At 43.4% G+C, this 14,873-nt stretch overlaps 1 protein-coding gene across 1 annotated transcript in view; it reads left to right on the top strand.

Moving 5' to 3' along the window:
• The window catches only part of Nostrin (nitric oxide synthase trafficking), a 60,488-nt gene that overhangs the window by 2,236 nt on the left and 43,379 nt on the right, over positions 1-14,873 (top strand). The window contains exon 2 of the mRNA XM_021635571.2: positions 6,424-6,509. Coding sequence (XP_021491246.1) covers positions 6,424-6,509 — 86 coding nt within the window. The remainder of the gene's footprint in view (positions 1-6,423; positions 6,510-14,873) is intronic.

Here is a 14,873-nt window from a genome sequence, read left to right as displayed (position 1 = left end):
GCAATTGTTTCATCTTTATCAAGTTGACTTCCTGGTACAATCCAAGCTTGTACTTGGCGACAATGCTGTAGAGTTTGGGAACATGCTAAAAGGTGGGGTGGATTTCAGATGAATGCCTCAGAGAACACTCAACACTTTTTAAAGAAATCCAAATCTTCCACTACCTGCCAAATGTCCTGACCCATAAGGCCCTAGCTTGGCATGGAGCACACTTAAGCATCTTCATTAAGCTGTAATTCTTAACCCGATCCTCACCAGTGGATTTGTGTATCAGTCCCTGTGGGTCAGGAGCAAAAACTCCAATAAATAAATGGATCAGGGATCTCTATATATTTATACCTGTTTCTAATTAAAATGTAGAATTTTCTTCAACTAGGAGTACTCAACACCACTAACAGTGTCTAGGACCGTGTAAGCAATTAAAAACAAAAAATAAATAAAAAAGAAAAAAAAACACTGATATTTTTATGTAACAGTGTTACTTTAGATATCACAGATCATTGTTTATTCTTGGCCTTATTTAGATATTTTGGTAATTCTTAAGACTTGTTATTGAACATATTAACATAAACAGCTTAAAATCAAAAGGTTACAGTGTATTTTTATAAATATATGTACAGGCTGATGTAGTTCATTTCCTCTATAATCCTGTGGTATTTTGTTTTATACATTTAAAAAGAGTGAAGTGTATTTTACCAAACTATGAAAGCAGGTCGGTATAAGAAACTTACAAACTGCTACGAGGAAAAGAGCCTTTGTCTGTCCACCTGTTAACCTCCAGGAGTCAGGTCAACGCCTACTTTCAATAGATTGTCACTACCAAAAGCTAAAGAATGCTAACCATGGTGAAGGCTTTTAAATAATCATTTTTTAAAAAACAATTTTAAAACAGAGCTTTTTTTTTTTTTTTTCCAAATTCTGGAAAGAACTTTCTGGAAAGAAAAGGAATTGGCTCCAAGCCTTGATGTCTGTGAGCTTATCATTGACACCTAAAAATATGGCACAAGAAATCTCCCTCAACTCCATGTGCAAGGAAGTGGATTGCATCAAATTCTTCCCAGAGGGAATGACTCAAACATGTTTTTTTAAAAGAAAGTACTACTTTCTACCGTCCTATGAAAGAAGAGCGTAAGAGCCAAATCGAGAGACATTTCTAAGCTCTCAGCAAATGTTTGCATTTTAGGTATTCATAAAGAAGCCAGTAGTGGCTTGATCGAGTATGCCTCTGGTTCCCACGCCATCAGCCCCGTTGCTTGTGGAATCAGCTACCAAAATAACACCAGGCTGCTCCTCTGGCTGGTAACTCGGTTCAGAAGCCAGCCTAAGCTTCTAAGCTTGCTGATTCAGCCTGGGTCACCAGCTGGGCTGGCACTGATGCCAAAGGCACCGTTGCTGCTGTGGTCCAAGGCTCCTGAAGGCCTTTGCTGCACTGAGAGATGGGAAAGGGCAGACAGAATCTGGTGTGGATACTGTGTAGTGCAAAGCATCTTCAATGTGTCAGTGAGATGAGTAAGGTGCACCCTGCATTTCTTAGGCTTCTGTTTTATCAGCCGTAAAAAGATGAGGAGATGAGTAGTCTGTTTCTTATAGTTTAAGCACTCCTACCACAAAGCTTCAAATATTAAACACATCTCTCTTTTTCTGTTTGTTTTTGTTTTTTCAAGACAGGGTTTCTCTCTGTAGCCTTGGCTGTCCTGGACTAACTTTGTAGACCAGGCTGGCCTTGAACTCATCTGTGCTTCTGCCTCCCCAAGTGCTGGGATTACAGGCATGTGCCGCTGCACCCGGCCCAAACAGATCTCTAATAAATATAGGCAACCCCCTTATTCGCAGGGTAGTGCTTTAGAAATATCACCCCCACTGAATTAGAATTCACATGAAATCAGTAGCATAGGTCTGGTGTGGAAAGAGTGCCAAGAAGAGGCTTATTCAACTAAATTCAAGTCAGGTATCATGGCTACTTTAACTCTGTGATGGTCCCTATTATGTGCGTTTTGAAAAGTCTGTGTGAGCATCCAGTGTAATAACATTCTTTTCTAGAACAATTAGATTCAGTCTTTTTTAAGCATTCAAACTGTGTAGAGTCAGAAAGAGCAATTGGGCCACATTCAGCAGCAGTGTTTCGTAATGTGACAGCTCATCTGTCTAGCCATGCCACCTGCTGCTTGCCTCCATCACTGAGCTCTGCCTTATTGGTTAGTGCATTGTTGACTTGTTTGCTCCGTAATAGCAATATTTAAGCAACAGGATTTGCTTACAAGTGTACATCAGAAACCTTTTCCTAGTGCCGAATAGGACAGACCCGTGTAGAACAGTTGCAAATGTGAAGAAATATTTTAGGTGTCAGAAATGCCCTAAATATCTTGGCTATCAACAGGCTAATTATTTATAATGGGAATTAAAAAAAAAAAGCATGATATGTTATCTCAGTAATTAATGGTCCGGGAAGAAAGAGCATGTTCAGATAAATCCATGTGGAGACAGAAAAGCAACACTAAGCTCTGTCCCGGGATGTGTGTGCTGTAGGGCTGGGATATTTGAAAACTCGATGCGTAGGAAAAGACACCCTAAATTTACTTCCCACGTGACTCTTACCAGAATAAATCCTTTTTTGCTTCTTGAGGATATTAGGCATCTATCCATCCCACCTGAAACAGGCTATGAGCTCTCTGAGTAAGTTTAGTTTGATTGTATTGATTATATATATAAGACGTTTGGTTCTAATAGATTGTCAAGTTGATTTAATTATTGACAGTTCTAATCACAAGTCTGTCTGTAATCTAATGAGGTCATGTTCAGCTCTTTGGGCTTCACTGCTTTCTATACTGTGTCCCATCGAGACACTTCAAAGTCCCCTCTGCTGAGTGGGAGTGGGTGGGAAGGGGAAGTGGCATGGGAGCAGAGGCGCCGAAACCAAGATGAAGAGATTTCACTGCCTCTGAGCAGATACAGTGTGAGGTTTTCTGAGCTCTGTCTCACACACACAGCCACAGAATCTGCTTTAACATTTAGGGAAGTCTACTTTAAAAAAATATTTAAGCAACAGAATTTGCTTTTTTTTTTAGTTCATGTTTGAGTAAATGGTAGATGTTAAAAGGTCCAGGACCTTTGATTCTAAATAAGGGATTGTGATGAGTAAATAAAAATAGTCTTAGTATATCTTTTATTTATTGATGTCACCTTTATCTCAGTCTGGGTCAGGGATGTCGGGGAGTTTCCAGCACATTGGACATAAGGTCAAAGGTAAAGATTCTATCCCATGTTGTTATAAACAGAATATCCTTCGTTATCTGATTATTAAATTAAGAACAATATGATATGTTGCCTGGACACAATGGAACTCAGGAAATGGTTTCCTTGAGGCACGGATCCCTCCAACCTATGACCTGACCAGAGTGGGCACAACCATCAGCCGTTTCTCTGTGCGGAACAACTGTGTCTGTTTAATACTTTGTTCCGCTATGAACACTTTCTATGAAAAGTAGGGTGTGTTTATCTATTCAATGACAGAGATTCATGTTCCAAACCCTACAGCTCATGGCTCAAAGGTCAAAGAAGCCACAAAATGTGCTTTTCTTGAGAAGCCCCTTTTCTTAATAGGTGAGTTGGGGGCCGGAGACGTGCCTCAGAGATAAAGAGCGAGCGCTAGCTGCTCTTCCAGGCGACCTGGGTTAAATCTTCGCGGGGACTCACAACTGTCTGTATCTCCAGTTCCAGAGGATGCAACACCCTTCTCTGCCTGCACGGTTACCAGGCTTGCATGCCATGCATGCGTATACTTGCAGGAAAAACACTGTGACTGTGGGTTTTGTGTGTGTGTGTGTGTGTGTGTGTGTGAAACACACAATGTTCCATAATTTACAAAAAAGTTAAGATTGCTTCTGAGTTAGAAACAGGTAAAGGCTACAAATTAGAAACCCTAAATAAAATTGTCTTGAAATAAAAACCGTAGCAGGTAGGACCAGCCAGATGTTTCAGAAGGCAAAAGTGCTTGCCACGCTTAATGCCAACCTCATAGCCTGAGTTCCCAAATGTTGTCATCGGAACACCACATGCATGTCTGAACTCACCAACATACCACACACACACTATTAATAATGATAATAATAAAATAGCTAATTTTAAATACTTCTGTGTTTCTTGGATGTATACAGTAAGTCTGAAAGTAGAGAGTTGAAATTGTATGTTGGCCTTTATACTACTAAGGCCCCTGGCTCGTCATCTCTTTTGGATCTGTGAGTTCAGTGTGTAGTGTCCAATGTCAAGACTGTCATAGCAATGCCTATGGTTCCTAAGTCCAGGAGGCAGGGGGTAGGGGAAGTGGGGAGGCTTCACTGAAATGGTTCGTTAGTATCTATCTGACACACCTATGATAGAGTCACAGCTATATACTTACAAGGGAAGAAGGATGAGACTAGCTTCCTTCAGAGTATATATACTGCTGAAAACTATGTTTTGTATCCTGCACTGAGCATCTTTGTGGGACGCTCTAGTACTACAGGAAAAAAAAAAAAATCAAAGGCTCATGGAAGCACCTAATGAATTAGTGAAGTTTGGTCCCAGGAATACAAGGATTCTGGCAGGGTTCTTTTCTTTGGGGCCTCTCATAATGCACCATGCACAGAAACTTTCCCAGAGGGCATGTCAGATTAAGAGGGACCCTTCCATGCTCTCGTGTCCAGAGAATGAGAGTTAGTTTTTCCAAAAATAAAACCCAGAAAAGGAGATTCTTTTAACTCTTAGCTGAGACATGACAAAGGCTACAAACTGAAACCCCACCACTGGTTTTGTTTACACTGTGTGGGAGTTGTTAATTTGTGAGTTGTTGGCTACTTTGTTGTTGTTGTTTGAGACAGTGTTTCTCTGTGTAGCCCTGGCTGTCCTGGACTCCCTTTGTAGACCATGGCAGAATCAAACTAACAGAGATCCTCCTGCCTCTGCCTCCCCAGTGCTGGGACAACAGGTGTGTACCACTACTACCCAGTGGCTACATTTTTTTTCAACCCATATTTCAGATACTTTTTGTGTGTGTGTGTGACAAATTGGAGAATGTGATTACACTGGGTCACATTAGCAGGAGCACCTATGAGCCAGGGCAGTGCTGGCAACAGCAGTTTCTCTAGGCTGTCTTCCCCTTGCCCTCGCTCCACACACCCACCCATAAACACGCAGATGCCTGGTTAATACCTGCAGGCACAGGAATGTGCAGTCACCGTTCTTGGTGTGTTCCAGAAATTTCAATACAGATGCTTGATACTACAGGATAAGTCATCATCATCTTCTCCTCCTCCTCTTCCTTCTTCTTCTTCTTCTTCTTCTTCTTCTTCTTCTTCTTCTTCTTCTTCTTCTTCTTCTCTTCTTCAGACTTTGGAGTTTTGTAAATGCATAATAAGACATCTTAGGAATGGGACCCAAGTTTAAGCATGAAATTCATTTATAATCCCTACAGCCCTACACACAAAGTTTTAGGATGATCTCACACAGTATTTTTATCTTGCCTGTGCTTTGACTGAGACTTGTCATTTAAAATAAAGTGCGAAAATTTCTGTTTATGGTATTAAATCAGAACTTTAAAAGTTTTGGATTTTTAAGTGTCTTCTAGTTCAGATTTTTTTTTTTCTGACAATCTGTACTGTGTGTCTGTCACGTATGCAGGATGGTAGAATTAAAAAAAAAAGTGGTAATGTGGTATCCTGTGAAGTATGCTTTTGACCTTCCTGGGCCAGAAAACCAAATTCCAAGTCCCCCTGCTGTTGGATTACTTGTATTTAGGACGGTGTGGTGGTTTGAATGAGAATAGCATCATAACCCCATGGGCTCATGTATCTGATATCTGGTTCCCAGTTGGTGGAGTATTTAGTATTTAAGAAAGATTAGGAGGTGTGGCCCTTTTGGAGAAGGTGTGTCACTGAGGATGGGCTTTGAGGTTTCAAAATCCCACATCAGGCCCAGGCCAGTCTCTCTCCCTCTCTCTCTCTCTGTCTCTCTCTGCCTCCCTCCCTTCCTCTGGCCCTCCCGGCTTGTGAATCAGATCTAAGCTCTCAGCTATTGCTCTGGTATCATGCCTGCCTGCCTCCTGCCCTGCTGCCCACCATGAATCACCCTCTAGGACCATAAGCAGGCTCCCAATTAAATGATTCTCCCATTAGTTGCCTTGGTCACAGTCTTTCTTCATAGCAATAGAACAGTAACTAAGACAGAAGCAGACAGGCCCGCTTCATTTTTGAAAATTTCCCCTGGATTTTTTTTTTCATATACAGCTAGAGGAGACCTAATATTTAGCTAAGATGTCACCCAAAACTGTGTGCATCATCCCTTAGTTGTGTAGTCTTTACGGTGGCAGTCATGATTACAGCAGCATGTTGGATTATGGGTGCTCTACCTGTGGAGGTGCTCAAAATTTTACTGTTATTTTTTTTCCAGTACAATAAAGTATACAAGAGCCTGAAGGAGATTGCTCAAAACAGAGAGAATTTCTGCAAGCAGATCACATCCGTTCTTCAGCAAAGGTACAAAATGCCCATTCGCAGCAAGTAATTCTTCCTCCACAGTGGCAAAAAGCAACACGACCCAAAGCTGGGCCGCATTCCAGAACACAGTGTTATATTTTGCTGCTTGAGAAATTGGGTTTTAGGATGACGTGCCTCCCGTATGGCACATTTGTCAACCGGTGCCGTAAAAACCAAGAAGCCACACGAGGGACTTCTGGTTAGGAAGGCTCATCAAGCCTCTCTTTCTCGGCCTGAGTTATCACGCTCCCATGCACCCACTGGTACATCTGATGTGTAGACCCGTTATTGTGCTTTTCACACTGACCTCAATGACTAGTGACGGTTTTCCCCTCCGCTGCAAGGACGGGAGCCATGTCTTACCCACAGTATGACGAGTGCTTCTTAGAGGCTGGTCTTCCATCTTTTTGATCAATCTCTGATGAGTGAATGGATGGGTGAGTGGATGGGAAGCTGCCATTTTCAGTATCTCCTCCTAATACTAAGTGTGGCTCTGGGTAAAACTGCTCACTCTGCTAAAGTGAGCACATTTAACTCAGGCCGTGAAGGAAGGGGGAAAACTGCTTGCGATTAAAGAACGAGAAAGGAGTTGGCTCATAAAGGGGCATTTAGGCCTTTGCTCTGCTGTAGACATCTCTATGATAAATACTCTAAAACCACTTTTTAAAGAGAGGTATCTGTGTTGTGAAAGGAAACAGTTTCAACTTTAAAATATGGTGAGGCTTGTAATGGAGCTCTGTGATGGAATGCTTTGTTATCACGGGTGAGGCCATGATTCAATCCGAAGTAACAAACACACACCTTACATATGTGCCGTACAAAAAAGATAACATGAGTTAAGAGCATTCTTTATTAGAAAGTCCAGGACAAAGAAGAGCATTAGCCTTATCAGGACAATGAATGACTGGGAGAGCTCAAACAGGCTTTTTATAAAGAAAAGTGAAAATTTGTCAAATGGGATGAAAAAGAAAAGTTTAAGTGAAAGATGCTTCCATTCTTATAGTCATACTGTCTTGATTGAAAAATGAAAGGGCAGGGCCATCTGGGACAGTGGTTCTTCTGTAAGAAACATTTTACCAGCTCTCAAAGGATATTATTTTAAGTGATCCCAGTTAACTATTCTATAAATCCAATTCTATGCTTAGATAAAATAAAAAAAGTCTCTTCTGGGGTTGGAAAAAATGGCTCAGAGGTTAAGAACATTGGCTGCTCTTCCAAAGGTCCTGAGTTCAATTCCCAGCAACCACATAGTGGCTCACAACCATCTATACTGAGATCTAGTGACTTCTTCTGGTGTGCAGGCAGCATGCTGTATAAATAATAAATAAATAAATCTTAAAAAAAAAAAAAAGTCTCTTCTGCCCGAAAAGCAGGAAGAATCTATATACTGGTTAACCGCGCAGACAACCCAAATAGTAGTCACCTGGTCTTGAGTAATTGTTGTCAAAATTAGTGCCAGGTAGACAATTATGAAGACAGAAGGCAGAGGAACTAAAGCAGGCTCCACGCTGAACTGGCCAGATTGGAGCACGCACGGCTACTCCACTGTCCTTGTTTTCCCTTACCCAAATGTTCACCTGTGGCTTCACTTTCTTCTACAGCCAGAGCCTTGGCTTCTTACCTGGGCTTCTCTTGAAGTCCCTTCCTGATGCCAGCCTCCTCCCTCTCAAGTGTGAAAGCTTCCATCTCCACATCCTCAAGGGGCAAATGCCCAGGAGAAAGGAACCCTTGAGATTTCCCTTCATGGTTTTACTTCCTTATGAACCAGATTTAGAATCTGAGAATCTAGATGCAGGAGGTCAGTAAAATTGCAAGCATATTTCTGAGTTAAAAACTGCGAAGCGTAAATGCAAAGAATGGATATAATGCTTTAATGAGATGCTGACCTTGAATAATGCTGAACAGCCGGTCATTCGTGCGACAGACATTTCTGTAAAGCTAACGTTGAGGAGCCAAGTCATTTTCCTTCAACCAGGATGCCACTGCTGAGGTACTTTACACTGGCTCCTGATAAATGCCCATTTGAAGTGACCCTCCTACTTAAGATGCCCAGATTCCTGGGCTTGCTCAACTTTGATTATGCAGTTAACCTGAGGGATGTATATCCAGGGAACTGTTTTCTGGTTGGACAGATGCACTATATTAATCTATAAATATTTTCCTCGTGCTGTATTTTTAGTCTACATTCTTATGAGTCAGTTAGCAAAGATAGATGCTGTTTCATTCTCCTAGATTGGGCCAAGTCTCTACCCCCCTCCCCAAGAGTGATGTGATTTGGAGGTTACTGCCCCTTCCTGCTGTGCTTGAACTGAGTCCACAAAACTAGTCCACAAGGACCAGTGATGGCAGCATGCCTGGCACGCATTCACTCTTCCTCGCCTCATTCTCTAACTAACTCCAGAAATTACTTCCCTAGTCACACACCACACAACAGGCTGGCTCTTGTTTAATGCAATGGTGCTTACCTCCAGTCCTAGCACTTGAGAGAGTGGGGCAGGAGGATTGCAGGTTCAAGTCCAGCCTGGGATATAGAGTGAAGTTGTGGCTCAAGCAAAAACAAAACAAAACACAAACAAACAAACAAAAACCCAAAAATCTAGAACTGGTCCAGTGGCTCAGCAGGTAAAGACACTTGCTCTCATGCCTGACAACTGCAGCTTCAGGCCCAGAATCCAGGCAACAGGAGAGAATTGATTTTGGAAAGTTGTCCTCTGCCCTGCACATACACTGTGGCACACTTGTATACACACACATACACACACACGGGGCATTGGGTGGTAAGAGAAGCAACTGTGAAAAGCAAAGACAGGATATTTATTCAATGTGGCCACATTGGGAAGAGCATATACAAATAAGGACGTCCAGTGAGCCACAAGGCCACCTCCAGGATGACTGTCGTGAGGCTGAGGTAGAGGGTGTGCCTAAGAGGAATGCATAACTGAGCAGTGCTGGTCCAAGTGAGGTTGTGCCCACCACGGACCCCTCACTGCCTCAGCTCTAGGCACTTCTGCAAGGTGGTCTTACAGACTGGATTGTCTGAACTAAAAATCTGCTTCAACGGGCCAAGCATCCTTTCTGGTTGGTACCAGGCTCACAGCCTTCCATCCTCCTTCCCAGCCTAAGGCTCTTGAGGAAATTCAAGTTTCTTGAGGTCCATTCTTTCAATCGACTGATAGCCAAAGAGAGAGGTACAGGTCTCCCCTCAGCTACAAGCCCAGGGCTGTTCTCCTCTTAAGCGGGTAGACTTATTGTATACAAATCAACGATGCATTCTGTTTGTATTAGATAGAGGTAGGAAAGCCTCAGAAGATGAGAGTGAGGGCACAGCAAATCATGAAGGCAAATCCAGCGGCCAGCATAATGGCAGAAATCATTGCACTTGGTAAATATTGGCAGATTGGATGAATAAATACATAAAAGACCATTCAAGATTTTTTTTCAAATTGACAAAGGCACATTACCAGAATAAAGGTTTTTAGTGTCCCTGCGGGTTTACATTCCCAGACACCTTGCCTGGGAGTCTGCCTGGATGCGGCTTTGCCGAGTAGAAGTTTTGCATTCACACACGCTCTGGAGTGGACTCCAGTAGAGCTGCAGCCGAAGATACTGTCACCGTCACCGTCACGTAGTTCACTCTCATTTTCTTCTAAGCAGAGGCGCTAGAAAACTGCGTAGGTCGTTGAGAAGATGTTTTACCTGAACATACTGCAATTCATGGACAGGCTCGGCTTCTTCTGTCGAAGGAGTTCCCCCCCCCTTTTTTTTTTCAGTCTCAACTCCAGTTCAGGCAGAGACTCACAGCAGTTCTTACTACATCTGAAGTGAAAGTACTCGGGTTCACTTTAGCACAAGTACGAGCCGTCTTTAAAACGACAAAACGACAGAGGCATGTTTCCAGACACTCTGTGTGAGAGCTTGGCTCCCTGCATCACCCTAGCTAATGCTTAAACCAGCTGTGATGGGAAATCAATTGTTCTGTTGCAAAGAAGCTTGGGAACAGCTTTTTCAGATGGAAGAGTCACCAGCGTGGACATTAAAAATAGAAGAAGGGGCGTGGGGGAGGGGGGCAGACTATGCATGACTCATTGCAGATGTTAGCAACAAAAGCGGTTAAAAAAAAAAAGAAAAGAAATCAAATCTTTGCCTCTACTCATTTTCTGAATAATCATCCAACCTCCGCTCCCTTGCCTCTCAGATACTACCATACAAGTCACGACTGAGCTTTCGACGTCTATGTGACAGACTTACCTGAACAGACTGTTGGGCAGATCCTTCTTCCCACATATCCCTCAGAACCACAAAGTTAAAATGTCCAGAGCCAGAGACTCATACTCCAACCAACCAAGGACTATTCATGGAGATAACCTAGAACCCCTGCACAGATGTAGCCCACGGCAGTTCAGTGTCCAAGTGGGTTACATAGTAATGGGAAGAGGGGCTGCCTCTGACATAATCTGATTGGCCTGCTCTTTGATCACCTCCCTCTGGGGGGGAGCAGCCTTACCAGGCCATAGTAGAGGACAATGCAGCCACTTTTGATGTGAACTGACAGACTAAGATCAGAAAGGAGAGGAGAACCTCCCCTATCAGTGGACTTGGGGAGTGGCATGCATGCAGAAAGGGGAGGGAGGGTGGGATCGGGAGGGGAGAAGGGAGGGGCTTATGGGGGGATACAAAATGAATAAAGTGTAATTAATAAAATAAAATTTTAAAAAAATGTCCAAAGCCGGTTCATCAGCTTCTCTCCAAAGCAGATACTTTCGTTAGACCAATGGTTCTCTGGCTTCCTCATGCTGGACTGACCCCCAACTGTGAAGTTATTTTTGTTGCTACCTATAACCATAATTTTGCTACTATTACAAATTGTAATGTGAGCATCTGTGTTTTCTGACGGTCTCTCGGCCACCCCTGTGAAAGGGCCAGTCAAACCCAAAAGCGGTTTTGACTCATGGGTTGAGAACTGCTTTGTTAGATCAATATAGCACCAAGGTACCTCAGGTGTGCTTAAACTTCACCATGATGACCGAGACCCATACCCAACCAAGCCTTGTAGCCAGAGATCTCCCGTGCCCGTGAGTTCTTCTATCCTCACCCATGGCCATGATTTCTTAACTCTCCTCTAAACTCCCTTTCTAGCCAGAGGGGTTGTTTGTTTGTCTGTTTGTTTGTTTTTGTCTTTCCTTCTACGGTCTCCTTTATTGTTCTGGGAGAAGTCTCTTGATCTGTCTTCCATCTTGGTTGACTGTCCTGCAACTCACAACAGCACCTGACTGAGTAGCGTAGATGGAGACAGAAATGAAATCTACTCTCCTCTTCTCTATTAAGATGCTCAGAGCCGCTTCTTCTCAGAGGAACTCCTGTCTCTAATCCAAGCACTCTTCTCTCAACTTGCTGGTAGGCTGAGGCCTGATCTCTAATGCGTCTATTACACTGGGAACTTAGAACAGGAGCCCAAGGGGTGGGGGTGGACTGAAACATATTTCCTGGGCCGTAACTGAGAGGACATCGGACAGAAACAAATCAGACACGTTCTGGGTGAGGACTGCAGGAGAATGGTGACCTTTAATAACACTTGAGAGCAATTACCTGGCCTTGTTTACAGGACCATAGGTGTGGAATTGTGTTTAATTAGGTAGGAAATGGGCAGCCCACTATTTTGTTAGGAAGGATATTTTACGCCCTCAGTTCTACCCGGGACTGACCGTTTAGAGCTAAGCACTAAAGGCTAGGAATTAGGCTCTAATTAAACAGGACACCACGAGCTCCTGGGTCAGGCTCCATGCTCCAGGGGTCCGATTGACCCAGACTTGGGCTGCTGTCCTGAAACGCTGTAGTTTGTACTGTGCAGAGGGCAACTAGCTGAGCAGGGTGTTAGAGTGTTAGGAAAGGAGGAACTGCTTTTGTATTTGTGGCTGTTTTGTCCCCACAGTATTTTCTGTTGTGACCTTGATCCCATTTAAGGCCTTTCTGAGACACACACACACACACACACACACACACACACACACCCTTAGGATGACATTCAGAACTCATGGTATTTTACAAAGAATTTGAGACTTGGACTCTGTCTCCTACGTTCTCTCCCCATTCCTATGATCCTGACCCTCTCATCCTTCCTGAATCACTTCCACCTTCCCGCGTTATCCCCACCTCCCAAAGGGCCCTCATGTTATCACAGGCTATCACCTGGTGGTCCAACCTCACCTTCCTTGGCTGGTTCTGGTAAATACGTTCTTCACTGTTCAGTGTCTCGTTCTCGAGGGGCTGCCATAAGTCGGGTCTATAGCCTCAAGCAACCTCCCAGTCTGTGTGTGGTGTTAGCTCGCATCTCTGCTGTCGCTCTTACTGACTTGCTTTTCTTTTCTTTCCTCTCTTGCTGTTCCCCCTCAATCAGAGCTCAACCAACTTGGGAGTCTTTGTATCCAATGTGGCTAGGGTCTGGCACAGAACAGGAGGTGTTCAGTGTTGGCTCACGGAGTGAATGGTTGTAGCGGTGTGTGAGTTGGTTTGTACCTTTAGGCAGTTATAATTAAGAAGGTCATATTGGACAAATTCTGAGGATCAACAGATGGATGTATTTTTTTTTTTTTTTACATCTGCTAACATGGTACTGTTTATGTTACTTTTGAACAAAAGCTAGAAAAATAAAATCACAGAAGAGACCATTTATCTAGTATAAGCTATGTCAGGCACTGGGTTAGATGTGTCTAATCTTGGTCTCTGAAGTGCATGCCATATCTTCGTCGATCCTTAGGTAACTGGTGTATGCTATATGCAAAAGGTGGTTCTTTGTTTTTACCCAGTGCAAAGGCATCCCCCAAATAGGCAGACAAATTTGGTACTCCACAGGGCAACATACTCAGGTGGTGCAGAGCCACTTTGAGAAGAAGGGACATCTTCGTCATGAAGCCCAGTAGCTTTTAAACTCTGGCTCACCGGGTCTGTGAGGTATCCTCAGCAGCTACTCAGGGGTTAAGAAGGAAGAACAAAAGGCTCTGCAGCTCCCTGGCTTTTTCTCCCAGTTACTCAGAACTGTTGTGCTGTGTGTATGATCTGGTTGCACTTGGAATAAAATGTTGGTTTTTATCTAAAACCCTCTAAAGATTTCCTGCCTTGTCTGCTTGGCCTGGCTTCCACCATAATACTTCTTCACATTCCTGTGCACAGTGAACACACTGAGCTTGGCGACGAGCAGACTTGGGGTCTGAGACTTGCGGCTGCTTAGCTTGAATGTCTCCTGCATCAGCATGAGCAGCGAGTCCAGGAGCCTCTTGGCCTGGATGTCCAAGAAGCTCTCCCACCTGGGCATTTGCCATCTCACGAGCTGTTCTCAGCAAGTGGAATTATAACAGTGGGTAGTGATCAAATGGCTAGTCACAGAGTGGAGGCACTGGAATGACAGAGCTTTGACTTGATTCTCAATAACTACCTTGTTGGTTGTACATTTTCACTTTTTGGTAGTACTGAGGGATTGAACCCAGGGATATTTGCATGATGGCAGGTGTTCCACCCAGCCCTACCTGTTAACTTTTAGGGTGGAGCATGATAATTGCACACATTTATCTGTACAATGTGACAATTTGCCTTTACGTTTATGGTATGCAATAAATGAATGAGGGTAATTAGCATATGCATGACATCATATGCTTTCCATTTCCTTGTGGGGGAAGCTTTTAAAATCCTCCGTTCTAGCTATTTTAGAGTCCACCCTGTCACCTGTTGTCGCTCTCGCATGCAAGCAAACATCAGCAGCTCTTCTTCCTGCCTCTCACAACTGTCTTCACTAACTACTCTCTCCATTCTCCCACTTTGCCTGCATAACCATCTTTGGTAACTTTTGGGAAGTGGGTAGTGTTTATTTGTTCTCTATATAATCCAGGCTGGACCATAACTCACTACATAGACCAGATTGGCCTGGAACTCTTGATTCTCTTATCTCTGCCTCTACTGTGACAGGATTGTGGGTGTGGATCATGACACCCAGGCTTTGGCAATTTTTATGTAAAGCTTATTTGTAAGATTAGCTGTGGCTGCCTTTCTAAAGCATGATAAGGCTTGAATGGAAACTGTCAATGTACCCCGGCCCAGCTGGAAGCTGGTTCTGGTGCAAACTGAGAGGTGGAAGACAGAGAGAATGCACAGTCTATGAGATTACTAAAATCCTTAATTCATGGAGGGCACCATCACCTTCAAGAAGACCTTCCATCACTTGCAACCAATTCTTCATAGGCACAGAGGAAACTAGAGGTCTTTAAACAAGTATTTGGTATAAATTTATTAGATCAGAATCTTCTGAAATGAACAGAGCCACTTACTCTTACAGCTTCACTTGTGCTACATGGAAAATACTGTCGGAAACCACGC

This window comes from Meriones unguiculatus, chromosome 8, assembly GCF_030254825.1.
Source record: "Meriones unguiculatus strain TT.TT164.6M chromosome 8, Bangor_MerUng_6.1, whole genome shotgun sequence".
Taxonomy (NCBI): domain Eukaryota; kingdom Metazoa; phylum Chordata; class Mammalia; order Rodentia; family Muridae; genus Meriones; species Meriones unguiculatus.
This window is presented reverse-complemented; position numbering and strand designations above follow the sequence as displayed.